The sequence below is a fragment of the Pelophylax lessonae genome (genome assembly GCF_965119305.1).
Source record: "Pelophylax lessonae genome assembly, chromosome: 1".
In the NCBI taxonomy this organism is placed as follows: Eukaryota; Metazoa; Chordata; class Amphibia; order Anura; family Ranidae; genus Pelophylax; species Pelophylax lessonae.
This window is the reverse complement of record NC_138768.1, coordinates 884,262,540-884,290,024: the sequence shown is the minus strand read 5'-3', so window position 1 is coordinate 884,290,024 and position 27,485 is coordinate 884,262,540. Positions and strand designations below refer to the sequence as shown.

At 43.3% G+C, this 27,485-nt stretch overlaps 1 protein-coding gene across 1 annotated transcript in view; it reads right to left on the bottom strand.

Annotated features, from left to right (window-relative positions):
* The window catches only part of LOC309550682 (cytosolic phospholipase A2 gamma-like), a gene marked incomplete at its 3' end in the record, with an annotated part of 223,268 nt that overhangs the window by 121,532 nt on the left and 74,251 nt on the right, over nt 1-27,485 (bottom strand). Inside the window, exons 2-4 of the mRNA XM_082251017.1 lie at nt 16,954-16,976; nt 7,474-7,558; nt 721-866 (exon numbers count right to left, since the gene is read on the bottom strand). Coding sequence (XP_082107143.1) covers nt 721-866; nt 7,474-7,558; nt 16,954-16,976 — 254 coding nt within the window. The remainder of the gene's footprint in view (nt 1-720; nt 867-7,473; nt 7,559-16,953; nt 16,977-27,485) is intronic.

Genomic DNA, 27,485 nt, shown 5'->3' with positions numbered 1-27,485 from the left:
CCCTCCCAGTGTCATTTTTACAGTAACAGTGCATATGTATAGCACTGATTACTGTAGTAATGTCACTGGTACCCCCAAAAGTGTCAAAAATGTCAGTCAAGGGTCCGATCTGTCCGCCGCAATGTCACAGTACCGCAAAAAAAATCGCAGATCGCCGCCATTAAAAAAACAAAAATTACAAAAATCTTTCCCTTAGTTAGTAAACGCAATAACTTTTGCGCAAACCAATCAAAATACGCTTATTGTGATTTTTTTTTACCAAACATAGGTAACAGAAAACAAATTGTCCAAAAATTTAAAAAAATTTTGATTTTTACATTTTTTTTTGGGGGGGGGGGGGGATTTCATATAAAAAAATGTGAAAAATATTGTTATTTTTGCAAAATTGTCGTTCTTTTTTTTGTTTATAGCGCAAAAAGTAAAAATCGCACCGGTGATCAAATACCACCAAAAGAAAGCTCTGTTTGTGGGAAAAAAAAGTACGTCACATTTGTTTGGGTACAGCGTCGCACGACTGCACAATTGTCTGTTAAATTCACGCAGTGCCGAATCGCAAAATACCCCCTGGTCAGGAAGGGGGTAAAATCTTCCGGGGCTTAAGTGGTTAAGTATGTGCAAAAAATTTCAAAGAGTCCCAGACTCAAAATGGATAAAAAGCAACAATAACTGTTATATCATGGAAGTAACAAATTGCTGTATGAATTGTTATAATGTACATACCATGTGGATCCAGATATCCCAGCAATGTAAGTAACGGCACCTAAAAGGTTGAGTTCGGCCAGTTTCGAAATTGTACCCAGAAAACCAACCATGGCGCGGAGTCCTCCGCCAGATCCCAGGACTGCGATTACAGGAGGGTCACAATTCTTAAGGAAAAAAAAAAAGATCATCACTGTTATAAAGATACAGATGGAATATGTATTGGACAGTAATAAGAAATTACTCACAATGTTTTCCCCCCTTTATGACCAGGGCATTTTTTTTCTATTCAGCACTGCGCTACTTTAACTGGCAATTGTGCAGTCATGCAACACTGTACCCAAATTAAATTTATATATTTTTCTTTTGCACAAATAGAGCTTTCGTTTGGTGGTATTTGATCACCACTGTGTTTTTTTTTTTTTTTTTTTCTAAATTATCGGAAAAAAAAATACCAAACATTTTGAAAATAAAAACAAGTTTTTCTTAGTTTATGTTTTAAAATTTTACAAAATAAATAAGCTTTCTTCATAAATGTAGGCCAAAATGGATTCTGCTACATTTATTTGGTTAAAAAAAAAATAACTCAAATCTGTTTTTTTATTATTTATTCTTTTATAAAACATATCCAATAAAATCAAATTTCTTCAAAAATGTATTCTGCCTAAAGCCTTGGTAAAAAAAACAAAAAAACAAAAAATAAAACAATAAGTGTATATTTAGCCCCCGTTCACATGCAAGCGATCCGACTTCGGGTGGCGACCTCCGAGGTCGTGGTGCGAGCAGCGCGCCGCGACCTCGGAGCAGCCGCCACGGACTTCATAACATTGAAGTCTATGGCGGTCGCCTCCGGGTCGCCCCAAAGAAGCTCCGGACCCTTTTTCTAAGTCGGAGCGACTTGTGTCGGTCCTATTAGAACGGGTCCGCAGCTTCCCTATGGGAGGCGACCTACGGCGACCTGTGAGGCGACCAGGTCGCCTCACAGGTCGCCTTAGTGTGAACGGGGGCTTATTGGTTTGTGTGAAAGTTGTATATAGAGTCCACAAAATATGGGATATACGGGTGCATCTCATAAAATTAGAATATCATGAAAAAGTTAGTTTATTTCAGTAATTAAGAGGATATTTAATCCTATCACCTAGTACCCAGTGCTAGTGGCCATCATCCCGGTAAGTAGAGACAAGGAGGGTACCCCCAATTGTTTGGGACTATAAATGCCACTAGACACTGAAAAAAGTATACAACTGAGTAATAAGATAATCAAACTTTATTTATACAAAGAAGAAAAAGATAAATGTACAACAGATTAATGTTCCAACCAGTTAACAACTGGGTATACATAACAGATTAAAATTGCATGCAAAAACAGACCATCCTCAGCATAGAAGACTCCTAGGTACAGCTGGTGCAGAGAACCGGACAGGACCCTACGCGTTTCGGGTTAATACCCTTCTTCAGGGGATCAACCAAAGTTAAGAACATGAAATGTGCCATGGGGAGTCTTCATATAGAGAGAGATGGGCTGTAAGTTAAAATGGTAAGTATACCGATAAGGCTGCCTTTCCCAAATACGAGGTTACAGACCTCCATCCTTGAAATACTCTATACACCAGATTGATACTTATATCCTACTCCGCATGACCTCTAGCCATGCAAATACTCACCTATAGCAGGTACACAATACCTGTCTATACACCTGTGTAAAGACTCCTCCTGGACCACTTGTGAATCATTGTGGCGCTCATGGGCTCTCAGCACGGACGCCGTCTTTTACTCCTCTATCATCTTATCCAGTAGACTATGTATATTGGAAACCAGGCATTCCTCCTTATCGGTATACTTACCATTTTAACTTACAGCCCATCTCTAAAATATAGGAGTTTACCTTTTTGAATCGAATTACTGAAATAATTTAACTTTTTGATGTTATTGTAATTTTATGAGATGCACCCGTATATATATATATATATCTGTATACCCTCACCTGTATATCTGAAAATTGATCAATCCTGATGTAATGACAAACAATCTCATTTATTGAGGCCTTAAAATCCCAGGACAGTACAAATAACCCCCAAATCACCCTCTTTTTGGAAAGTAGACGGTCCATTTAATAAGAGGCATGGAAAGTTTTTTGAAGTTGTAATTTTGTGTCACACTTTTTTGGAAAATGAAGAAATTACAGTATCTCACAAAAGTAAGTGCATCCCTCACATTTTTGTAAATATTTTATTCTATCTTTTCATGTGACAACACTGAAGAAATGACACTTTGCTACAATGTAAAGTAGTGAGTGTACAGCTTGTATAACAGTGTAAATTTACTGTCCCCTCAAAATAACTCAACACACAGCCATTAATGTCAAAACCGCTGGCAACAAAAGTGAGTACACCCCTAAGTGAAATGTCCAAATTGGGCCCAAAGTGTCAAACTTCTGTCTTGCCACCATTATTTTCCAGCACTGCATTAACCCTCTTGGGCATGGAGCTCACCAGAGCTTCACAGGTTGCCACTGGAGTCCTCTTCCCCTCCTCCATGATGACATCACAGAGCTGGTGGATGTTAGAGACCTTGCACTCCTCCATCTTCCATTTGCGGATGCCCCACAGATGCTCAATAGGGTTTAGGTCTGGAGACATGCTTGGCCAGTCCATCACCTTTACCCTCAGCTTCTTTACCAAGGCAGTGGTCATCTTGGAGGTGAGTTTGGGGTCGTTATCATGTTGGAATACTGCCCTGTGGCCCAGTCTCTGAAGGGAGGGGATCATGCTCTGCTTCAGTATGTCACAGTACATGTTGGCATCCATGTTTCCCTCAATGAACTGTAGCCCCTCAGTGCCGGCAGCACTCATGCAGCCCCAGACCATGACACTCCCACCACCATGCTTGACTGTAGGGAAGACACACTTGTCTTTGTACTCCTCACCTGGTTGCTGCCACACATGCTTGTGAACCAAATAAGTTTATCTTGGTCTCATCAGACCACAGGAGATGGTTCCAGTAATCCATGTCCTTAGTCTGCTTGTCTTCAGCAAACTGTTTGCAGGCTTTCCTGTGCATCATCTTTAGAAGAGGCTTCCTTCTGGGATGACAGCCATGCAGACCAATTTGATGCAGTGTGTGGCGTATGGTCTGAGCACTGACAGGCTGACCCCCCCACCCCTTCAACCTCTGCAGCAATGCTGGCAGCACTCATACATCTATTTCCCAAAGACAACCTCTGGATATGATGCTGAGCACGTGCACTCAACTTCTTTGGTGGACCATGGCGAATCATGTTCTGAGTTGAACTTGTCCTGTTAGACCGCTGTATGGTCTTGGCCACTGTGCTGCAGCTCAGTTTAAGGGTCTTGGCAATCTTCTTATAGCCTAGGCCATCTTTATTTAGAGCGACAATTCTTTTTTTCTGATTCTCAGAGAGTTCTTTGCCATGAGGTGCCATGTTGAACTTCCAGTGACCAGTATGAGAGAGTGAGAGTGATAACACCAAATGTAACACACCTGCTCCCCATTCACACCTGAGACCTTGTAACACTAACAAGTCACATGACACCGGGGAGGGAAAATGGCTAATTGGGCCCAATTTGGACATTGTCACTTAGGGGTGTACTCACTTTTGTTGCCAACGGTTTAGACATTAACCACTTGCCGACTGCCTAACGACTATTTACGTCTGCAGTCAGCCCCTCACAGGCAAAGTGACGTAGGTCTACGTCGCTAGCCTGTGAGGCTCTAGGGAGCGAGCGCGCGCTGCCGGAGGTGCTCTCCCATTCCCGCTCGCTCACAGACCCCCCCCCTCCCGCTCACTCGCGATCGTCGGTTACACCGGGAGAAAGGCAGGCGGCTAATGTAAACACAGCCGTCTGTCATTCTCCCCTGTGTAACAGCAGAGATCACACCCCTAGGGACACACTTAACCCCTCCTTCTCTAATAAAATTAACCCCTTCCCTGCCAGTGTCATTTTTATAGTAACAGTGCATATTTATAGCACTGATTACTGTAGTAATATCACTGGTACCCCCAAAAGTGTCAAAAATGTCAGTCAAGGGTCCGATCTGTCCGCCGCAATGTCGCAGTCCCGCAAAAAAAAAAAATGCAGATCGCCGCCATACTCGTTAAAAAAATAAAAAACAATAAAAATTACAAAAAATTTTCCCTTAGTTAGTAAACGCAATAACTTTTGTGCAAACCAATCAAAATACGCTTATTGCGATTTTTTTACCAAACATTATTTTGGGGGGGAATTTCATATAAAAAAAATGTGAAAAATATTGTTATTTTTTTCAAAATTTACGCTCTTTTTTTGTTTATAGCGCATGATCAAAAAATTGCACAGGTAATCAAATACCACCAAAAGAAAGCTCTGTTTATGGGAAAAAAAGGACCTCAATTTCATTTTGGTACAGCGTCGCACGACCGCGCAATTATCCGTTAAGTCACACAGTGCCGAATCCCAAAATAGGCCCTGGTCAGGAAGGGGGTAAAATCTTCTGGGGCTTAAGTGGTTAATGGCTGCATGTTGAGTTATTTTGAGGGGACAGCAAATTTACACTGTTATACAAGCTGTACACTCACTACTTTACATTGTAGCAAAGTGTCATTTCTTCAATGTTGTCACATGATAGAATAAAATATTTACAAAAATGTGAGGGGTGTACTTACTTTTGTAAGATACTGTAGATACAGTTGCAGTTTTGGGATAATCTTTTAGTTATAATAAAATAATATATAAGGGAATATGGATATGTACCATTAACTTGTTATATATCAGGTATAGTATTCTTTTACCAATCAGGAAAGTCCAGGACGGCTAAATAACTGGTGGGAATCACTGGAGGAAGAGGGGGCTCAGGTAAGTATAAGGGGGACTGCTGCACACAGAAGGTTTTTTATCCTAATGCATAGAATGTACTTTCTGACTTTACAACCACTTTAAAGGGCCAGGAAGTGACGGGAAGGGGTTAAACTTTTTTTTCTTTTTTACAATTTTTTTTTTGCTAATTTTTTTACATCCTGTCACTATAGTGACACTATTTTTGGGGTTGGTCAGGGAATTCTTTTTTTTTTTTTACACCATTATTGCTTATCACAGGAATGATAACCAATAGTTACCTGTCATGAAAGGCTTTCATCCATGGCAGCTTGCTTACTATTGTCTATCTGTGATTGGATACAGCTAATCACATGGTACAGGGAGCTGTGATTGGTACCATGTGATGGCTGTGGGCTAATCGTAGAAGCACAATAGCAAGGAAAACAGTCAAATGGAAGCTATTTTTGCTTACATGCAATCACCGGAAGTGATGTGACGGCGCTGTACGCGTTTCGTCATCAGACGTCTTCTGCAGCGTCGCACCACTTCCTGTACCTTCCCTTATGTACGTGATGGTTACTAGGCAACGGCAACCACTCAGGATCTAAACAGCAGAAAAAAGGCGCTAATACATCTGAGGCTTCTAGAAAATGGCCGGGGGATAAATAAAGATATCCCAATCCCTATCGAAAATGCCAATTATTGGATTTTTGCTGTGATCCAGAGGCGGGATATAAAAACGGAAACAATACACAGACGGAACCTGGCATCCCATAGAGAATGTATGTGTATATTGGCCGTGCCATATAAAAAGTATAAAACCATCATAAATACATACAGGGAACAATATAATTAAAAATACTAGTTTATTAAAGGACTAAATATGTATTGCACAATCACTTTGTCAAGGAATAGACAAATGAGAGCCGCACTCCGATCTCTACTCTTCCAAAGGCTTTTATTCAATCAACAGTAAACAGTGTTATGTCTCCATCCAGAGGCCACCACTTCCCTAATGCCTTTTACCATAAATGACTAGGGTTAGGTTAGAGTTAGGGTTAACTTTGTGACCTAGTCATTTGTGGTGAAACGCGTTGAGGAGGTGGGGGCATCTGGATGGAGGCATCATGGTTGCAGCTGTACTGTTGATGGTCAAAAAAAAGCATTTGAAAGAGTGGAGATTGTAGTGTGGCTCTCATTCATCTATTCCTTACAATAGTGGGCGAGGATCGGAGTCATGGTCAGAGGTCATCCTCAGAGACCGGTAGCTATAGCAGTAGAGAGGCTCCCACCGACCAGCTAGACAAATACACAGCAGGACACCCCTGTGGATAACGTGGGCTCATCCGAGGTGCAGGGTCTAAGCAAGCACTAACCGGTCTTCACCAGAGCTCCTAATGGTGGCGATGGGTTTTGCTGCATTATAGTACCAGGTTGTGGTCCTCAGAATCACTCCACCAGTTGGTGAGCTAGCCAGGGTCCAGTAGCAAATATAGCAGGTAGGGATCAAGCAGAAGCATAGTCAGTAAAGTAGACAAAGGTCCATAAGAAGTGGTGTAGTCCAGGAACAATTTAAAGGTTGTTCATGAGTGATGGATGGCAGCAGGAGTGGCAGGAGCCAGATATTGGCTGGAGGGAGCACAATAATGTGGCAAACAGGAAGTGCCAAGGCATAGCTTAAAAAGGTAGTTTGCGGGAGGAGAAAAGGGTTCAAGGTTCACCAGAAACAAGAGATGAGGCAGGAATTTTCCAAAAGATCAGACAGGGAGCTTTCCAGCATCTCAGGAGGCACAGCAAGAAGCGATACTGCCTGATGCAGCAGAGGTCGCAGGTTCAGACCCAGATCCTGACAATGGGACAGGGGAGAGGAGCAAGACTGGGTTTGGGATCACTATCTCTAACACATTGCTTTATGTTGGTTCAACATCAAGTTTACAGGAGAAATACTAAAGACTTTTACCTCTCTAACATTCATGCCTAAGGACGAAAGCGTCTCAGTTACGTTTCTCTTCCTTGCCTTGACAGATACGGCTTCCCCTTCTGAACTGTGAAAAAAACAAGAAAAAATATTACAAACCAAATACAGTTGGAATTATTTTGCGGCAGCCATTGGAATTGTGTGAAAACTGTGCATCGGGGGGCGCTCACACGTGAAAACGTTGATTGTGATAACCATGTTACACATCGCCGCGCACGCCAGAGGGAGAGCAATTTTTCTAACATAAGACCTCCTCCGTAACACTAAAATGATACTTATTGGTGGCTTTTGAAGTGTCACCTATAGAAAATATTGGGTACTGAAATTTGTCGCCAATTTACAGGCGCACGCAAATTTAAGGTTGAACATGTTGGGTACCTATTTACTTGGCGCAACCTCATCTTTTATATTTTAACGATTTGGGTTGTTTATTGCATTTGTTTTCCCTAAAATTCACTTTAGAGAGTTTTTTACTGACATTTTCTGTTCCCTAGACCACCATGGCCAAGACCAAAGAGCTGTCCAAGGATGTCAGGGAGAAGATTGTAGACCTACGCAAGGCTGGGATGGGCTACAAAAGCATCGCCAAGCAGCTTGGTGAGAGGGTGACAACAGTTGGTGAGATTATTTGCAAATGAAAGAAACACAAAATAACTGTCAATTCCCCTCAGTCTGGGGCTCCATGGAAGATCTCACCTCGTAGAGTTTCAATGATCATGAGAATGGTGAGGAATCAGCCCAGAACTACACAGGCGAATCTTGTTTTTGCGAGATGTGGGGCGCGTGCGTGTCACCAGAGGTGCGCTTACACACCGATTGGCTACAGGGGGAGCCAATCAGCCCGTCCGTCACCCGCAAGAATTGTTGTTCTTTTTTTGTTTATAGCGCAAAAAATAAAAATCAAAGAGGTGAGCAAATGCCACCAAAAGAAAGCTTTATTTGTGGAAAAAAAAGGTCATCAATTTTATTTGGGTACAGCGTTGCATGACCGCGCAATTGTCCGTTAAAGTAACGCAGAGCCGTATCGCAAACAATGGCCTGGTCATTGAGGGGGTAAATCTTCCGGGGCTGAAGTGGTTAAAGTGATTGTAGAGTAGAGATTTTTTTTTCCGGGGGGGAACCTGTGGGGGAAAGCCATAATGTGCTAGCATGCATCACATACTAGTACATTATGTTAACTTATCTTAAGCCCTCCCGTGCTCAGAAGTCAGCGCTGCAGGCGTCTCCATCTTCACCAGTCTTGCTTCCAGGTTCGTGGACTCCGGCTCTGTGAGTGGCCAGAGCGGCGATGATGTCACTCCCGGGCATGCATGTGGGAGCCACCAATCACGGCACAGGACTCTAAAGGAACAGCACGGGCGGCCATTCCTTCAGAACGCATGCGTCAGTGATGTCACGGTACACATTTAGGAGATATTTACACTACCTATAGGTAAGCCTTATTATAGGGTCATCTATAGGTAAGCCTTATTATAGGGTCACATATAGGTAAGCCTTATTATAGGGTCATCTATAGGTAAGCCTTATTATAGGGTCACATATAGGTAAACCTTATTATAGGGTCACCTATAGGTAAGCCTTATTATCGGGTCATCTATAAGTAAGCCATATTATAGGGTCACCTATAGCTAAGCCTTATTATAGGGTCACCCATAGGTAAGCCTTATTATAGGGTCACCCATAGCTAAGCCTTATTATAGGGTCACCTATAGCTAAGCCTTATTATAGGGTCACTTATAGCTAAGCCTTATTATAGGGTCACCTATAGCTAAGCCTTATTATAGGGTCACCTATAGGTAAGCCTTATTATAGGGTCATCTAAAAGTAAGCCATATTATAGGGTCACCTATAGGTAAGCCTTATTATAGGGTCACCTATAAGTAAACCATATTATAGGGTCACCTATAGGTAAGCCTTATTATAGGGTCATCTATAAGTAAGCCATATTATAAGGACACCTATAGGTATGCCTTATTTTAGGGTCATCTATAGGTAAGCCATATTATAGGGTCATCTATAGGTAAGCCTTATGATAGGGTCACCTATAGGTACACCTTATTATAGGGTCATCTATAGGTAAGCTTTATTATAGGGTCATCAATAGGTAAGCTTTATTATAGGGTCATCAATAGGTAAGCTTTATTATAGGGTCATCTGTAGGTAAGCTTTATTATAGGGTCATCAATAGGTAAGCTTTATTATAGGGTCATCAATAGGTAAGCTTTATTATAGGGTCATCTGTAGGTAAGCCTTATTATAGGGTCACCTATAGGTAAGCCTTATTATAGGGTCATCTATAGGTAAGCTTTATTATAGGGTCATCTATAGGTAAAAGAAAGAGAAGGAAGTTTACTTCCTCTTTAATAAGCAGGGACATCACCTGCCCCATTCACACGCATGGCCTGGAATCCTCAGCCATGTAAGCCAAGGAGCGGGGTAGTAGTGACATTACTGATCAAGCATGGCCATGTCACCCCATCACTGCCCCACTGTATACAAATCTAATGACAGCTCCAGGGAGCTTCCAATAGTGGTGGGAGTGTACCCATTATTCATCATGCCTGTAGGTGAAAATCTTAAGATTCTGATAAGTCCCCCCAAACCCCCACAGGCATCAGGCCAGGGTTGTGGGGAAGAGACCCATGTCCTCATCAACATGTCCCCCCCATGTTGAAGGCATGTGGCTTGGTAAGGTTCAGTAAAGGGGAGGAAGCTGGCCTGCTAGGCTGTGTGCTCAGACTAAGGGTCTGATATAGATTTGGGGGGACCCCGCATAGGTTTCCCCCTGTATCTGTACCAGATACCAAAGGGTCTAACATGGGTTGGGGGTGTGCCTTTTCTTTTTTTTTTACATAAACATGCTATTTAAATTTTCCATGCATGCTAACTATGTTTCATAAAAAAAGAAAAAAAAAATTGCAATAGAGACCCCCCCCCCCCCACAAAATCCATATATCAGAGCCTCACCCTTCTTTATGTATGTAATAAGGGGGGAAGGGGGGGGGGTCTCCACTGCATTATTAAAAATAAAAAAAAGCTTTTAGGGAAATAAGAATCAACTGCATTTTTTCCCTTGTAAATGTCACTTTTACTACTTTGTTTTCACTGTGCCAAAGCCCCCCCCCCCCCCCCCCCCATCACAGGAAGGTTTCTGTTCCCCCGCCAAGCAGGTTTCCGGAACTAATAGTGCATTTTAATGTTGCACTTTCACTATTATTAAATGACCCGCGCCCTGCAAAACAGTATTCTTTTTTATTTGTATTGGTGCATGTCCCCCCCCCCCCCCATCCCGCTTCCTTCTCCTACCAATCCCTTGGCTATTAGCCTTAAAAATGGAAAAAACTGACTTGCCAGGTTCAGCTCCCATTGACTTCAATGGGGATAGAATTCAGCTTCTTTTGATATGTTCAACCAAACCACCCCAAACTGGGCCCAAGTTTGTTTGGCTCATCCCTTATTATATACACTATGTTGTCAAAAGTATTGGGACGCCTGCCTTTACACACACATGAACTTTAATGGCATCCCAGTCTTAGTCCGTAGGGTTCAATATTGAGTTGGCCCACCCTTTACAGCTATAACAGCTTCAACTCTTCTGGGAAGGCTGTCCACAAGGTTTAGGAGTGTCTATGGGAATGTTTGACCTTTCTTCCAGAAGTGCATTTGTGAGGTCAGGCACTGATGTTGGATGAGAAGGCCTGGCTCGCGGTCTCCACTCCAATTCATCCCAAAGGTGTTCTGTTGGGTTTAGGTCAGGACTCTGTGAAGGCCAGTCAAGTTCCTCCACCCCAAACTCACTCATCTATGTCTTTATGGACCTTGCTTTGTGCACTGGTGGGCAGTCATGTTGGTACAGGAAGGGGCCAATCCCCAAACTGTTCCCATAACGTTGGGAGCATGAAATTGCCCAAAATGTCTTGTTATGCTGACGCCTTAAAAGGTTCCCTTCACTGGAACTAAGGGGCCAAGTCCAACCCCTAAAAAAAACAAGCCCACACCATAATCCCCCCTCCACCAGATAATTTGGAACAGTGCACAAAGCAAGGTGCATAAAGACATGGATGAGCAAGTTTGGGGTGGAGGAACTTGACTGACCTGACCTCAACTCTTTTGGGATGAATTAAAGCGCAACCTGTGAGCCAGACCTTCTCGTCCAGCATCAGTGCCTGGCCTCACAAATGCGCTTCTGTAAGAATGGTCAAACATTCCCATAGACACTCCTAAACCTTGTGGACAGCCTTCCCAGAAGAGTTGAAGCTGTTATAGCTGTAAAGGGTGAGCTAACTCAATGGTGAACTCTACGGACTAAGACTGGGATGCCATTAAAGTTCATGTGCGTATAAAGGCAGGCGTCCCAATACTTTTGGTAATATAGTGTATTCATGTATACATATACTGACAGTGTCAGTAGAGCAATGGACGGTGTCAGTAGGGCAGTGATTGGTGTCAGTAGGGGAATGGACAGTGACAGTAGGGCAGTGATTGGTGTCAGTAGGGCAATGGACAGTGACATTAGGGCAAGGATTGATGTCAGTAGGGCATTGGACGGTGTCAGTAGTTTTTATTTTCCATTATTTTAGTTTTTATTATTTTTTACAATTTTCTTTTTTTTTTTTATATTTTTTTTAGGAGCCCCATTAGGGGGCTTTGGTGAAATATCTGGGGGTCTAAACAGGAGGAATCTGTGGCACATGGGGTGATTAGGGTGTGCCCAGGCACACCTGGCACCTGGGATGATTAGGGTGTGCCCAGGCACCCCTGGCACACCCTGTGCGCAAGCCTATATAGGACAACACTTTCCTACATTTCTTTGTAAATAGCTTTTCAATCACATAAAACAACCATTTAAAAATACTTTAAATAAAACAATATCATCTCCGGGTTGGAGGATTAATCAAATCCAGTAATAAAACAGAAGTACAAACAAATGGCCACCCCCCTCACCTATAACAGACCTTTGTAGCACATAGAAGGGCAGCGCATGCAAAACAAAACCAAAGAACCCCCCATCTTAACTTTCCGACCAGCCTGCAATCACCCAAATTATCCTGTCTAAAAGTTTGTGTTAAAAACAGGGGTTTAGTTTGCACACATTTGCAAATACATGCTGTGACAAACGCCCATTTTCTGGGACGTTCGCCACGGACTATGGGCCCTGGCTTGTAGGGCAGTGCACCTCTGTGTGGGGGTATATGCTGGAGGACCATGGGAGTGGTGTTTCTTTGGACTCGGGTCCATGTCATCCCAAGATACAGATTCTGAGACTGGGATCAATGTTACCGGCCTAAAGCTGCCTGTTGCAGCAGAGGACTTCTCTACACAATGAGAGAGTAAAGAGATGCTAATGACGTCAAACTCAGCTATTATCTACTGTGGGGATGTGTATTGACATTTATAGCAAGGTGTTTGAAGACGAAGATGGGCAGTCTGCCAGCCTACGTCTTCTACTGTCATCTGTTTAGAGGTGGTTTTGTCTTTACAACTCTAGGAATACGTATTCGGCTTTGTTTTGGGGGCTTGTTGTTTGTTGAGTTAATTATGATAATGTTGCAGTCTCATTCACCTATTGTCTCTTTCCAGATGACCAAGGTATGTTGACTATGTTCTGTATACAATTACATTTGCATTTGCATATGATAATGAAATCAAACACATGAGACTGTATATATTGTAAGTGAGTTGTTGCATAAAGTGTCTTATGTTTTACCCTTCATAGAGCTTAGGCTGATGTTTGGGGGGGGGGGGGGATTGAGGGGCTAGGTCACTGCATCACGTGAGATTACGGAGACCTTAGACAGAAATACTTGATCCAAGTATTGGGGATCTGTTACACTGGTGGCAAGCGGTGGGATTCTTCTCTGAATAGATCCCAAACCAGGAATGCAGTGAGGAGCCCAGCAGCATCTCAGTCTAAGGAGGAACTCAGGAGATGGAGCGAGCTAGCCCCCGGGCAGTGTCCCCATATGAGGTGGAGTTCCAGCGGAGACTACAAGACATACTGGCAAAGGAACAGGGCCATATGTCAGCCAAGGACAAGGGGAACTGGAGAAAATATGTAATGCAAGAACTCTGGCAGGAGTCCATTGAGATAGCACAGCTTCCGCGGAAAGAGAAGCTTCCAAGTACAGTTCAACACTGGCAGGACAGGAACAAGTGAGGCAACTGATGTTTATCCTGGGAGAACAACCCTTGACGCAATGGGAAAGGCACCTTGAGTGCCTGGTCCAGAGAGAAATTATGCTGGACAACTCGTACCGGGCACTAAGGTGGTACTCAGTCCAACGAGACCCTTGGTTGGCAGAAGGCATTCAACCATACTTGGTAATGAGTAAGCGATATTCTTAGTCGTGAAACGCGTCTACCTATTGTCCTATGTCTCACAGTTTGAATTTTTGATACCTATTTTTGATGTGGAATAAATACACTCCTGTTTGATTTTCATTTCGGAGTGCAGTCACTTTCTTCTTGATCAAGCAGTTTCTGGATCACAGATCCGACCAGCACCTGATACCTATCTCACCTGGAGCGGTCTCTGTTCAGTTTGTAGGGGAATGCACCTCTGTGTGGGGGTATATATAATACTTATTCAGCTTTGTTTTGGGGGCTTGTTGTTTGTTGAATTAATTATGATAATGTTGCAGTCTCATTCACCTGTTGTCTCTTTCCAGATGACCAAGGTATGTTGACTATGTTCTGTATGCAATTGCATTTGTATTTGCATATGATAATGAAATCAAACACATGAGACTGTATATATTGGAAGTGAGTTGTTGAATAAAGTGTCTTTTGTTTTACCCTTCATCGAGCTTAGGCTGATGTTTTGGGGGGAATTGAGGGGCCAGGTCACTGCATCACGTGAGACAGAAATACTTGATCCAAGTATAGGGGATCTGTTACACAAATGCGTAAGCTGCAGAGCCTGGTCCAGGCACCCCGGTATCTGAAGTCCTAACTCTGTAAATTTATGAGAGCCTCCATAGAAGAAGCACATGCATTATAATAGATAGGCAGCGGGGCCAGTGAGCCTGGAGGGAGCCCACCCCTCCCTAAAGACACAGGGGCGCGCTGGACACAGCACATAGCACTATGGCAGCAAAGGTGTCCTCACCAATATAAAACAGGAGCCATTTCCTTTTATTTCTGGATCTGATCACTTCAAACACATTTTCTGCAAATCATCTGAGATTTTATTTTTCTGATTCGGGTTTAGCGATGGGCCGAACATGCACTGTGACGGTGTTCACAGTCACTGGGAGTGAGGGACAGATACTTGGAGGACACTGAGAGAATTATTTGGATGGCTTCAGATGGGAGAGTGATATTTGTCAACAGTGTCTCTCAAGAAATGTGGAGATTTGATCCCACTTAGCACTGTGAGACCTGTGGCCTGTTGCCATGGAGTCTGTGACACCTAGATGTGTATTCCATGTGTTTCAATGTAGTAGACATACAGACTGTCATTGGCAGTCTTGTCCTATTGTCTATCTATTGAGCTGGGGTTTGGATTGTGTTAAGTCTGCCTGTCCCATTGTTAAATGTTAATGACCTCATGTCCAGATAATTTGTTCAGGTTAATTCTGTTTCTGTATACAATTTCATCTGCATAGGATAATGTATCCACATATGTATGTGGATAATAGCTATAGAAAAAAATAAAGAAAAAAACTGCCCTCCCAGCCCATACCAGGCCCTTTGGGGTCTGTGCCACCGTGTGATGTAGTCTGGTGGCCCCACCCAATGCCTTTATAAGAACTGTCAAAGCGCAGAGCAGGCAGAAGGCGGGAGGCCTCCCAAGAGGCGACAGTGTTTTTAATTTATTTTTATTTTTAAGGTCCGGTGTGCATGGCGATTGATGATGGCTTTACATCGAGGGAAACTTTTTTTTTTTTTTCTTGTGGTTATTACTTTTTGACACTTTTTTAGTGAATGGGTAGGGGTACTATGTACCCGATACCCATTCACATAAGGAGGGGTGAGATCTAGGGGCCCCTTGTCAAAGGGGCATCAAGATTCAGATAAGCCCCCCCAGACCCGACAACCACAGCTCAGGGTTGTCAGGATGTGGCCCTTGTCCACCTGAAGACCCCCACCCCCCTGCCCCAAAGCACCCACCTCCCACTTTGAGGGCATGTGGTCTGGTATGGTTCAGGCTGGGCTGCAGTCTTGGATAAGGGTTTAGTATGGATTTTTTTGGGGGGTCCCCCCACACCGTTTATTTATTTATTTTTATTTTGGTGTGTGGTTCTTAAAATCCATACCAGACTCAAAGGGCCTGGTATGGACTGGGGGGCATGCTGTTTTTTTCTTTCTTTTTTCAATAGCCGGGTGTCGGTAAATCTAAGCGCAAGGTATTTTAAATGGGATTTGACTCGTTTCTTTTCATTAGAAATGTAATTTTTGCTGCAGCATGTTTTATACATGCTACAGATGCACCACTTTACAGACACAGTAAGGTGACCCCCCAGGCACTATATCTAAAGGAATTTTTCATTTTTATTGTTGCACTTTAAGCATAAGGGTCTGGTATGCATTTTGGGGAGGACCCACGCCCTTTTTAAAAAACATCTGGGGTGGGGTTCCCCTTACAATCCATACCAGACCCGACGGGGGGGGGGGGGGGTGAGGCCCCATGTCTTTTTTTAATTTTTTCATTGTTTTTATTTTTTTTACATTCAGCTGTCAGCGGGGAAACCCATTGACAGCTGATGACTCATCAGTTGTTAAGGACGCTGCAGTCAACTACCCGGCCCCGCTCCTTAAAAACCAGATTACACTGTACCCTGATTCAGCAAAGCTTTGCCCAATCAGGGCGCAGAATGCACTGTGCAACACTCTGCAAACAGGATGTTCGGCAAACGGCTGAACAGACAAATGTTCGGCCCAAACTTATGCTCGACCCAAACAGTTTGCCCATCCCTATTCAGGATGACAGATCCATGTGGCCAACACCACTCAACTGCGGAGGCGCAGTCTGTATAAAGCCCCATACACACGTACCGATCGTCGGCGAACGATCGGCCGTCTTTTGTCCCTGGGCTGTCGGTGTCTGTTGAAAAGTGCAAAGACAGCACAAGAATTTTTTCCGCCGACTACAGCCGACTGCAGAAGTGATGTCATGTAATGGTTAACTTTCCCTGTGTTTTTTCTTTTCTGAGCATGCCCAGTCTTGCAAATCTGCGGTCTGTCGGCCGAATTCTGTACTGACTGGCGAACAATCGGCCGCTCTGGTGTCCGCATACAAAAATTTTAATGCTTGCATGACAGATTCTTGTCGGCAGAATGTGCACTGACGGCTGTCGGAGGCATCATACTAACAAGCCTACAATCGGCAGATCGGTCGTCGGCCGACGCTTGTCTGCCGACGATCGGTACGTGTGTATGGGCCTTTAGTCTACGAACAGCAAATATAAAAGCCACACAATCTATAATAAAATACAAATAGGTCAAAATGACTTTACTTACCCGTCTACAACATCGATATGATCCTGTGAGAACAGAAAAGACACATTGTGAGGTTCAGAAGCAATCTGGTGATACAAATCAAATGACCAAAAGAAAAACACTTTTCCAGGATCAATGAAAAGTTCTTGTGCTCTCTGTTTTGCTGTTTGAGGCCGTTAGACATCAGATTTTGTTTCTCTCATTATCCCATCTCCACAAGTCAATAGGAATTTCAAAGCAGTTAGCAGGAGCTTCATGTAAAGGAACTCAGAATGATCTCGAAAAGCAAGAAAACATTGAACCTGAAAGTATGCTGAGTCCATGTACACAAGCCCCTCCCCCACTGACCGCCCAGAGCAACCATGAACTTTAAAATGACTCTTATTCTAATTAGTAGAAGTGATCCAGGCAGCTTTAAAGCCACCCGGTCACTTTTACTTATCGACAAGTGGTCCCCAGGCTTTAGCAAGATCATTCAGAATATAGTGCAATAGGGGGTAAGGGTATTGGCCATTTACCAAGCATATCAGGGCCTCTGTGTTCCCAATCTGTATGCCTGGGTGCAACAATAGATAGCTGATGACTAGTGATGGACGAACATCGGCCGGGGCGGTTTGCGAACACCACTAGCAAATGTTCTCAAAAGTCCACGAACCACGAGTTCGCGGCGGGCCCCATTGACTTTAATGGGAGGCGAACTTTAAAAACCTTTAGGTCATATTTGCAGCCACAAAACACTTACTTGCTGTGCACAAATAGCCCCAGCACATGGACAATGTCATAACAGAAGTATTGCAATTGGAAAAGTTTCCCTAAATTTTTTTTTTTTTTTTAAAGCAAAAATGTTTTATTTTTTTTCATAAATCAGCCAGAACTGACAGCAGCCGGTAAATACATGTCAAATACATATAGGGTCCATTCACACATCTGTAAAATGGGTCCGCATCCATTCCACAATTTGCAGAACCTTTACAGACCCATTGATTTTCAATTCAAGACTGAAAAATTAGGCATTCACAGGATACAGAAGTAAAGGCCCGTACACACGTACCGATCGTCGGCATACAAACGTCGGTGGACGAAGGATCTGCCGATTGTACGCGTGTTAGTATGGTGCCTCCGACAGATGTCTGCGCACAATCCGCGGACAAAAGTCTTTCGTGCAAACATGAAAATATTTGTATGCCGACACCAGAACGGACGATTGTTCGCCTGTCAGTACACAATTCGGCCGACAGACCGCAGATTTGCAAGACTGGGCATGCTCAGAAAATAGAAAACACAGGGAAAGTTAACCATTACATGACATCACTTCTGCAGTCGGCGGACAAAATTCTTGTGCTGTCCTTGTGCTGTCTTTGCACTTTTCAGCAGACACCGACATCCCGGGGAGAAAAGAGGAACATTTGTAAGCCGACCATCGGTACGTGTGTACGGGGCTTAAGTGTCGGCCATTTCAGGCCCAAAAAATTAGCCCACATGGGTTTACCTGACAGCTAAGTATGTAGTATTCTGTGGCTGAAGGTACATTAGGCATTCACAGAAAAAATAATTGTCGGCCATGAAAGGCCCCCAAAATGTTGCATTCCATGGACATGAAATGCCTTTTATGCTGCTGTATTTAGCAAAGCCAAGGACCAGGAATTGTTGTGGGTGGATGGCGGTCTGGCTGATATTTGTGGCCTGTCATGAGGAATTTCAATGAAACATGGTCTACTGGTCACATGTGTTGAATTCCTCAGAGATCCATGCCTCATTCATTTTTATAAATATGAGGTAGTCTACACCAGTGTTTCTCAACTCCGGACCTCAGGGCCCACTAACAGGATAGGTTTGTAAGAAAACTGAAATACATCACAGGTGATATCATTTGCTGCTCAGTGATTGCAGTATACTAGTCTGCATCTCCCCAAGGTAATACTTAAAATCTGGCCTGTTAGTGTGCCCTGAGGACCGGAGTTGAGAAACACTGGTCTACACTGTCATGAGCTAGGCGAGTGCGCTTATCGGTCACGATCCCACCTGCTGCGCTGAACGTCCTTTCGGACAGCACACTGGACGACGGGCAAGCCAACAGTTCCATTGCAAATTGTGCAAGCTGATTGGCCGGAGCCGCGGTGACATCCGATAGTAACGGCACGGGTCTCTGAAGAAACGGCACCAGCGGCTGTTCCTTCAGAGCGCATGCGCCAGTGACGTCACTGGCTGCATGTAAGGTAAATATCTCCTAAACGGTACATGTTTAGGAGATATTTACAGTATCTATAGGTAAGCCTTATCATAGGATCATCTATAGGTAGAAGTTGCAGAGGAGGGTTTACTTTCTCTTTAACCACTTTACCACCGGAGGATTTTGCTGTCTTACGTCCAGGCCACTTTTTAGAGATTCGGCACTGTGCAAATTTAACTGACAATTGCGCGGTCGTGCGATGCCGTACCCAAACAAAATTTACGTGGGAATTTTTTTTCCCACAAACAGAGCTTTCTTTTGGTGGTATTTGATCACCTGTGCCATTTTTACTTTTTGCGCTATAAACAAAAAAAAGAGAGTAAATTTTGAAAAAATAACAATATTTTTCAAATTTTTTTATATGAAATCCCCCCCCCCCCCCCCCCAAAAAAAAAAGTAAAAATCTAAATTTTTTTTCAATTTTTGTCCAATTTGTTTTCTGCTACCTATGTTTGGTAAAAAAAAATCACAATAAGCGTATTGTGATTGGTTTGCGCAAAAGTTATTGCGTTTACTAACTAAGGGAAAGATTTCTGTCATTTTTGGTGTTTTTTTTTTTCAACGAGTAACGGCGGCGATCTTCGATTTTTTTTTTGCGGGACTGCGACATTTCGACGGACAGATCGGACCCTTGACTGACATTTTTGACACTTTTGGGGGTACCAGTGACATTACTACAGTAATCAGTGCACTGTTACTGTAAAGGTGACACTGGCAGGGAGGGGGTTAATTTTATTGGAGCGTGAGGGGTTAATGTATGCCTGGTGCTTACTGACGTGTGTGGGGGGAGGTGATTGAGTGACACAAGGACAGATCGCAGGTTCAGCTATGCTGAACCCTGCAATCTGACCCTGTCTGTCACTTAGGACATCCGCCCACTTTGTTTACACAAGAGGGCGGATCTCCAGACTCGATTCCCCGACGATCGGGGAAGAGCGGCAGTGATCACCGCCGCTCCTCCCCTGGCCCGACTCCCGCTGTGACTGAATACAGCGGGAGTGAGCCGCCCACAAGCGGAAGAGTCCAACGACGTAGATCTACGTCGCTGGACGGGAACGAGCCACTTTGCCGCAGTACAGTCAACGTGACTGGTCGGCAAGTGGTTAAGGGCCTGGGTTTCCGCAATGCTTTTTTCCCTATATACATCACGCAATTCATTCTTACAAAAATATGCCTACAAAATGCACAAGCTAATTGTCTTCAAATAAGCATGTACAATGTGTATGCAATAAATATCCTAAACAGTTACTCAAAGATAGAATCAAGATGGAATCCTCATAGTTCTTTGCTCAGAGCCTAAACTGCTGATCAAGTCTAAAGCAGACATGTTGTTTCTTTTGTGTCCCAAAAACAACTCTCCTTTGTCTGAACATATACTTGTTTCAAAAGTCCTTAACACCTCCCCAACATACTTATTGTTACAGGTTTAGCTCTTAAACCAATCTGACTGGTTTATTTGCATATCAATGGGGGGGGGGGGACCTAGCTTCTTAACTCAGAATCTAACTAACAAATACCTTTGCTATAAAATCATCAAATATCCATCACAAAATAGTGAAAATCGAACATACGCAAAACTGTAGGTAACCAAGTTTCTTTAAAAATCTGAAGGTTTTTTATTTTTCACTTACAGCTTCAGAGTTTGTAAAAGACCAACCAAACTGTATATTTTCTGAAAGCACATGACCAGGAGAATGAAAAGGAGGTGCTACTGATTTTTTTAGGCCCCCGTGATATTTGCACAAATGTTTATCAAAACAATTCTTTGCTACAAAAGCACTAAACTCCTTGTTTGCACATAAACATAACTTACAAAATTCCTGCTAAATTCCTACCTCATTCAGTGGGGTGTACCAAAGCATACACCCATGGAGGTTCATGTTTACCCACACGGGGATTGAAAGGTGTTCTGTGCATCCCTATACAGGCAGTCCTATTCATGTCAATTGGGATGCAGTGGCTGCAAGGACAGAAATGACATCTGTACAGGTGTAGGTGCATGGCCCCAAACGCAAACAGTGTGAGCTCAGGGGCATACACCCATACGGATGTCAAGTTGGGAGCAGTAGCTGTGTCCTTGCAGCTGCTACGTCCAAATGAATGGGATTGCCTGCACAGGAATGCATGGAATACCTTTGCATACCCATGCAGCTGCTGTGTCCCAACTGATATTGATGGGACTGCCTGCATGGTGATGCGCAGAACACCTGTGCATCCCTGTGCAGCTAAACACAGCCTCACTGTAGTATGAGCCGCTTGAGCGATGCCTTGTTTAGGCTTGCAAAAATGTGCTGTTGAGCTGCATTTCTGCCACTCACCAACCATCCCCCTTTAGGGTACATTAGGCAGCACACAGGGGTGTTTACATGCTGCGGCCGCGATGCTTAGCGCCTGCAGCAAAGTTGGCCCAACTTGAATCGATGCCACCAGCTGAATGCTACACATTTAAGTCAATGGGGAAGCTCAGCAAAAATGAGGTTAAAACAGTCGGTGAGGAAGCCACACATCGCTTCCTCACTGCCTGTAAGTAGCCTCTGGAGCGTGATCCGAAGATAGATCAGGCATTAGAGGCAAGGGAGATTTACATGCATGTCTCAATCTACTCTCACTATGTTTTTTATTTTTATTTCTTTTTTACACGGGTATAATTGACTTTTACATTTTTTTTTTTTGGGGGGGGGGGGGGCTTTGAAGAGACATCAGGGATCTTAACAGAACTCTAATGTCTTTTTATTGAGACAGGGGAAGAGACTGAAGACAATCCCCTTCTCTGCAGCTTCACCTGCACTGTGGATGAATGAATAGGAGTCTGTATAGAGATCGCTATTCATTCACAAACTGAAACATAGTAAACACAGTTTACAATGCTTTAGTAATGAATGCACACAGAATATCGGTACTAATCACTGTGTTCAGGGCTGCTGCTAGAAATCACAGGGCCCTGTACAGCCTATTTGATGCCTCCCCCCCCCCCCCAATAAAAAAATTACAAAACTATTTTTTCACAAAAAAAAAACACTTCAATTATTATTCGTAGGCACAAACATAACATAACTTACAACATTTCTGCTAAATCTTATTACATACTTCTGACCTGCACTCCATATCCAGGTTCAAGTTTGAAGCCCCTTCCACTTCTAGTGCAGTTTTTCCACACCAATAGCCCTGTCCACCATTCCTCCCCCTGTTTGATTTTTGTTTGCTCACTGTGAGTTCTAGAGCTATGATATATTAGACCAGTCATAGATGGGAGCAGGTTGGGGGAGGTTTGGGCTGCCTCCCTACCACCTGTCTCCCATCTATCCATTAGCAGCCATGTGCTTCCATTGTGGAGACACTCAAAATAGTCAGTGTTAGGACTGCAGGTAACACAGGGTGCCGTGTAGAGGCCCTTCAGCTTACACATGCGTGTCAACTAAACCCCTGTTCTTTATTTATATAGTGAGACAGGTCTACTTGGTTGGTGGCAGACTGGAGGGTGAGTACATAGACTGGGGGCTGGCTGGCTTCCATGCACCTCTTTTAATCCTTTCAATTTTCAGTTTCCACTGTGATTTCTTTACTCTGATTGTATGAAATGATTTAGTATCACATTAGTAAAAATGAATAGAAAGTCACTCACCTCATTGCCCGCCATTGGAGATATACAGAAGACAGGATACCGATGGTTGTAGCAGAAATCAGATGATGATAGAAGTGTGATTGGGAAGGTTTATTGGATTGTGTGTGAGTTTTCAGTCTTTTATAATCCTGAACTGACGTAATATCATTGGGCGGTACCCAGACTTCTTCAAAGAGTTTGCTTCTTATCAGAACATGCCAGGTGTCATTGATAAGGCCCTGGGGTTATTTAAAAGGAAAAAAAAAGCTCTTCCATGGAACTGCAGACAACAATGAAACAAAGTTTATTAAATTATCACCTATAAATCCTTCACAGTCCAACCCTGATAACAACACATCAACACGAGTCAAAGCATATACTGGCAGGTAGAGTGAATTACATCGATTATCTCATTTTAACCACTTGCCCACTGCTCACATTGCTGCTACTGCAGCAGAGCGGCTCGGCTAGGTCCAGCAACGCAGACCTACGTCGGGGGCATTCACGGCTCCCGCGCGCCCTGCGAGTTGATCCTGGTCTGATTTGGCTCAGAACCGATCAGTCACCGGATCCAGACCAATGATTTTTGGTCTGGATCTGGTGATCGGTTCTGGCCAATGGCATCGTGTCCCCTGTCTGTGTAATGTAAACACAGGCAGGGGAAGTGATGCCATTTTCCCTCCTGGAGCCCTTTCGGTTACAGGAGAAGAAAGAGAGACATCTAAAACGTGAGTTCCACCAACAGCACACTAACACCACCTCACATAGGCACATTTAACACCATTGATCACCCCCCCCCCCCAAACCCCTCACAGTGAACACTATATACAGTACAGTGGTATACAGATCTTTTACTGATCACTGTATTTAGTGTCACTTGTGACCCTAATTTGCGCTTGTGCTAGGCCCAAATAGGGATAGGGCACCCGTCATCTATCCCTTAATAAACTTTTAACCCCTTGATCTCCCCAGTTAACCCCTTCACTCCCTATCACACAGTGCACTAATATATACAGTATATCAGCTAAATACTGATCAATGTATTAGTGTCACTTGTGACCCCAGTTTGCGCTTGCGCTAGGCCCAAATAGGTTTAGGCCACCCGCCATCTATCCCCTATAAAGGTTTAACCCCTTGATCTCCCCCAGTTAACCCCTTCACTGCCCTGTCACAGTGTTCACTATATACAGTGATTACCGATCACTGTATTAGTGTCACAGGTGACGCTACTTAGGCTAGTTAGCGCCAGGGTCCCACCACACCACCGTTATTTAGTGTCAGTTAGAGTCAAGTACACTAACATACACACACACCTTCATTACTAGTATAGTGCTTGAACAGATCAATATGTGATCTGATCAGAACTATACTAGCGTCCCCATATTTTAGTGTTCCCAAAACGTGGTGTTTGCACAATCAGCACTGATTCCTGCCAGCACCTGCTGGCAGGAATAACTGAACCACCGAGAGTGCAGTCGGTGGTTCAGTTATCTAACCATAGAGCTGATTGGAGATGAGAATGGCTCCAATCATCTCTATGGCCTAAGATACCGGAAGCTACGAGCATTTCATGACTTCTGTTTCGCCAGAAATAAACAGCGCCATTGGGAAATTGGGAAAGTATTTTATCACACCAATTTTGGTGTGGTCAGATGCGTTAAGGTCAGAGGAGAGATCAGGAGTCTAAAAGACCCCAATTTTTTTTTAAAAAAGAGTACCTGTCACTACAGATTGCTATCATAGGGGATATTTAAATTCACTGTGATAACAATAAAAATTACTAAAAAAAAAAAAAAAAAAAAAAAAAAAATGAAAGGAAAGGTGTCAAAATAACATAAAAAAGCAAAATAAATAAATAAAAAAAAATCAAGTCCCCCTGTCCCTCCATGCTTGCACGCAAATGCACACGCAAGCTTTGGTCTAGTGTCATATGTAAACCGCAATTGCACCATGCATGTGAGATATCGCTGCGAACGCCAGGTCGAGGGCGGTAATTCTTGCAGTAGACCTCCTCTGTAAATCTGAAGTGGTAACCTGTAAATACTTTTAAAGGCTTTTAAAACCGTAAGTAGTTTGTGACCGCTGCATGGGCGTATGCAATTTTTAAAGCATGTCATGTTTCAAGTCTATGTACTCGGCATAACATCATCTTTTAAATTTTACCAAACAATTAGGAATTATATAGTGTATTTCTGCATTAAATATAAAAAAATTTGTTTTTTTTCCGCAAAAATTGCATTTGGAAAATCTGTGCGCAAATACCATGTGACAAAAAAAATTGCAACATCCACCATTTTGTTCTGTAGGGCCTCTGCTTTAAAAACAATATATAATGTTTGGGGGTTCAAAGTAATTTTCTAGTGAAAAAAAAATATTTTTTTATGTAAACAAAAAGTCACAGAAAAGGCTTGGTCTTCAAGTGGTTAGAAGAGTGGGTGATGTGTGGCTAAGATAGAGCATAAAATGCCAGAACAGTTCAAACACCCCCTAAATGACCCCTTTTTGGAAAGTAGACACCCCAAGCTATTTGCTGAGAGGCATATTGAGTCCATGGAGTATTTTATATTTTGCCCTAAGTTTCAGGAAAATCACAATTTGTTTTTTTTTTTACACAAAGTTGTCACTAAATGATATATTGCTCACGCATGCCATGGGTATATGTGCAATGACACCCCGAAATACATTCGGCTGCTTCTCTTGAGTACAGGGATACTACATGTGTGAGACTTTTTGGGAGCCTAGCTGTGTACGGACCCCGAAAACCAATCCCCACCTTCAGGTTTTCTAATGGCGTAAATTGCTGATTTTACCACTGCACTACCTGTCACAGTTTCAGAGGCCCTGAAATTTCAAGATAGCGCGAAACCCCCCAATAACCCCATTTTGGAAAGTAGACACTCCAAGCTATTTGCTGAGAGGCATGGTGAGTCCATGGAATATTTTATATTTTGCCACAAGTTTCGGGAATATTATTATTTCTTTTTTTTTTTTTCTTTTTTTTACACTAAGTTGTCACTAAATGATATCTTGCTCACACATTCCATGGGTATATGTGAAATGACACCCCAAAATACATTCTACTGCTACTCCTGAGTACAGGGATACCACATGTGTGAGACTTTTTGGCAGTCTAGCCGCGTACAGGACCCGGAAAACCAATCCGCACCTTCTGGCTTTCTAAGGGCGTAAATTGTTGATTTCACTCCTTACTACCTATCACAGTTTTGGAGGCCATGAAATGCCAAGATAGCACAAAACCCCCACAAATTACCCCATTTTGCAAAATAGACACTCCAAGCTATTTGCTGAGAGGCATGGTGAGTATTTTGCAGCTCTCATTTATTTTGGAAAATGAAGAAAAATAGGAAAATGCATTTCTTTCCTCCTTTTTTTCAATTTCCAAAACTTTGTGACAAAAAGTGAGATCTGCAAAACACTCAACATGCCTCTCTGCAAATAGCTTAGGGTGTCTACTTTCCGAAAAGGGGTCATTTGGGGGGGGGGGGGGGGTTGTGCTGTCTTGGCATTTCATGGCCTTCAAAACTGTGATAGGTATTAAGGAGTGAAATCAACAATTTATGCACTTGGAAAGCCTTAAGGTGGCGATTGGTTTTCAGGGTCCTGTACGCGGCTAGACTGCCAAAAAGTCTTGGGGTGTGATTTCACATATACCCATGACATGTGTGAGCAATATATCATTTAGTGACAACTTTGTGTAAAAAAACAAACAAACAAAAAATTTCCTGGAACTTGTGGCAAAATATAATTTATTCCATGGACTCACCATGCCTCTCAGCAAATAGCTTGGAGTGTCTACTTTGCAAAATGGGGGTCATTTGGGGGGGGGGGGTTTGTGCAATCTTGAAATTTCAGGGCCTCTGAAACTGTGACAGGTAGTGCAGAGGTGAAATGCACAATTTACGCCATTAGAAAACCTGAAGGCAGTGATTGATTTTCGGGGTCCCGTACACAGCTAGGCTCCCAAAAAGTCTCACACATGTGGTATCCCTGTACTCAGGAGAAGCAGCAGAATGTATTACAGGGTGTCATTCCACATATACCCATGTCATGTGTGAGCTATATATCTTTTAGTGACAACTTTGTGTTAAAAAAATAAATTAAAAAAAATGTAGTTTTTCCAAAACTTGTGGAAAAATATAAAATATTCCATGGAGGGGGCGTGTATGGCCGTGTATGTTTAGCAGTGGCAGCAGCTGACTACCTTGACTACCTTGATGGGTTGCAGGTGTAGTCACACCAGGCAGGTGTGGTAGTGCGGGGGGATCGGTTGGTCAGTGCAGTGCAGAGCAAACAGCCTAATCTACGCTTTTGGACTCTCGGTCACCGGCGTCAGTCCCAGCTTCAGCTCCTGGCTTCAGCGTTCAGACTTAGTTTCCCGGTTTCGGTCCCTGCTCGGGTCTCTGCCATCAGCTCCCTGCTGAAACTGCTTATTGCCTTACTTGCTACTGCTGCACTGTGTGTGTTGGGAGGCTGTTGTCCGGCAGATACCAGGAGGACAGAGAGATCAGACGGAGGAGACAGGTGGTGAATGCGGGAATGCAGGGAATGTGCTTTACTTGACCGGAGCTAGCAAACCTGCATAACTATGCAAACTATGTGAGCGGTGAACTTGTGAGCCCCCATGAACCTGCCTTGAGTGATGGATGCAGCAGCCGAGTGTGAGAGACGCCGGGGTTAGGAGAGGAGAGAGCGGAAGAAGGA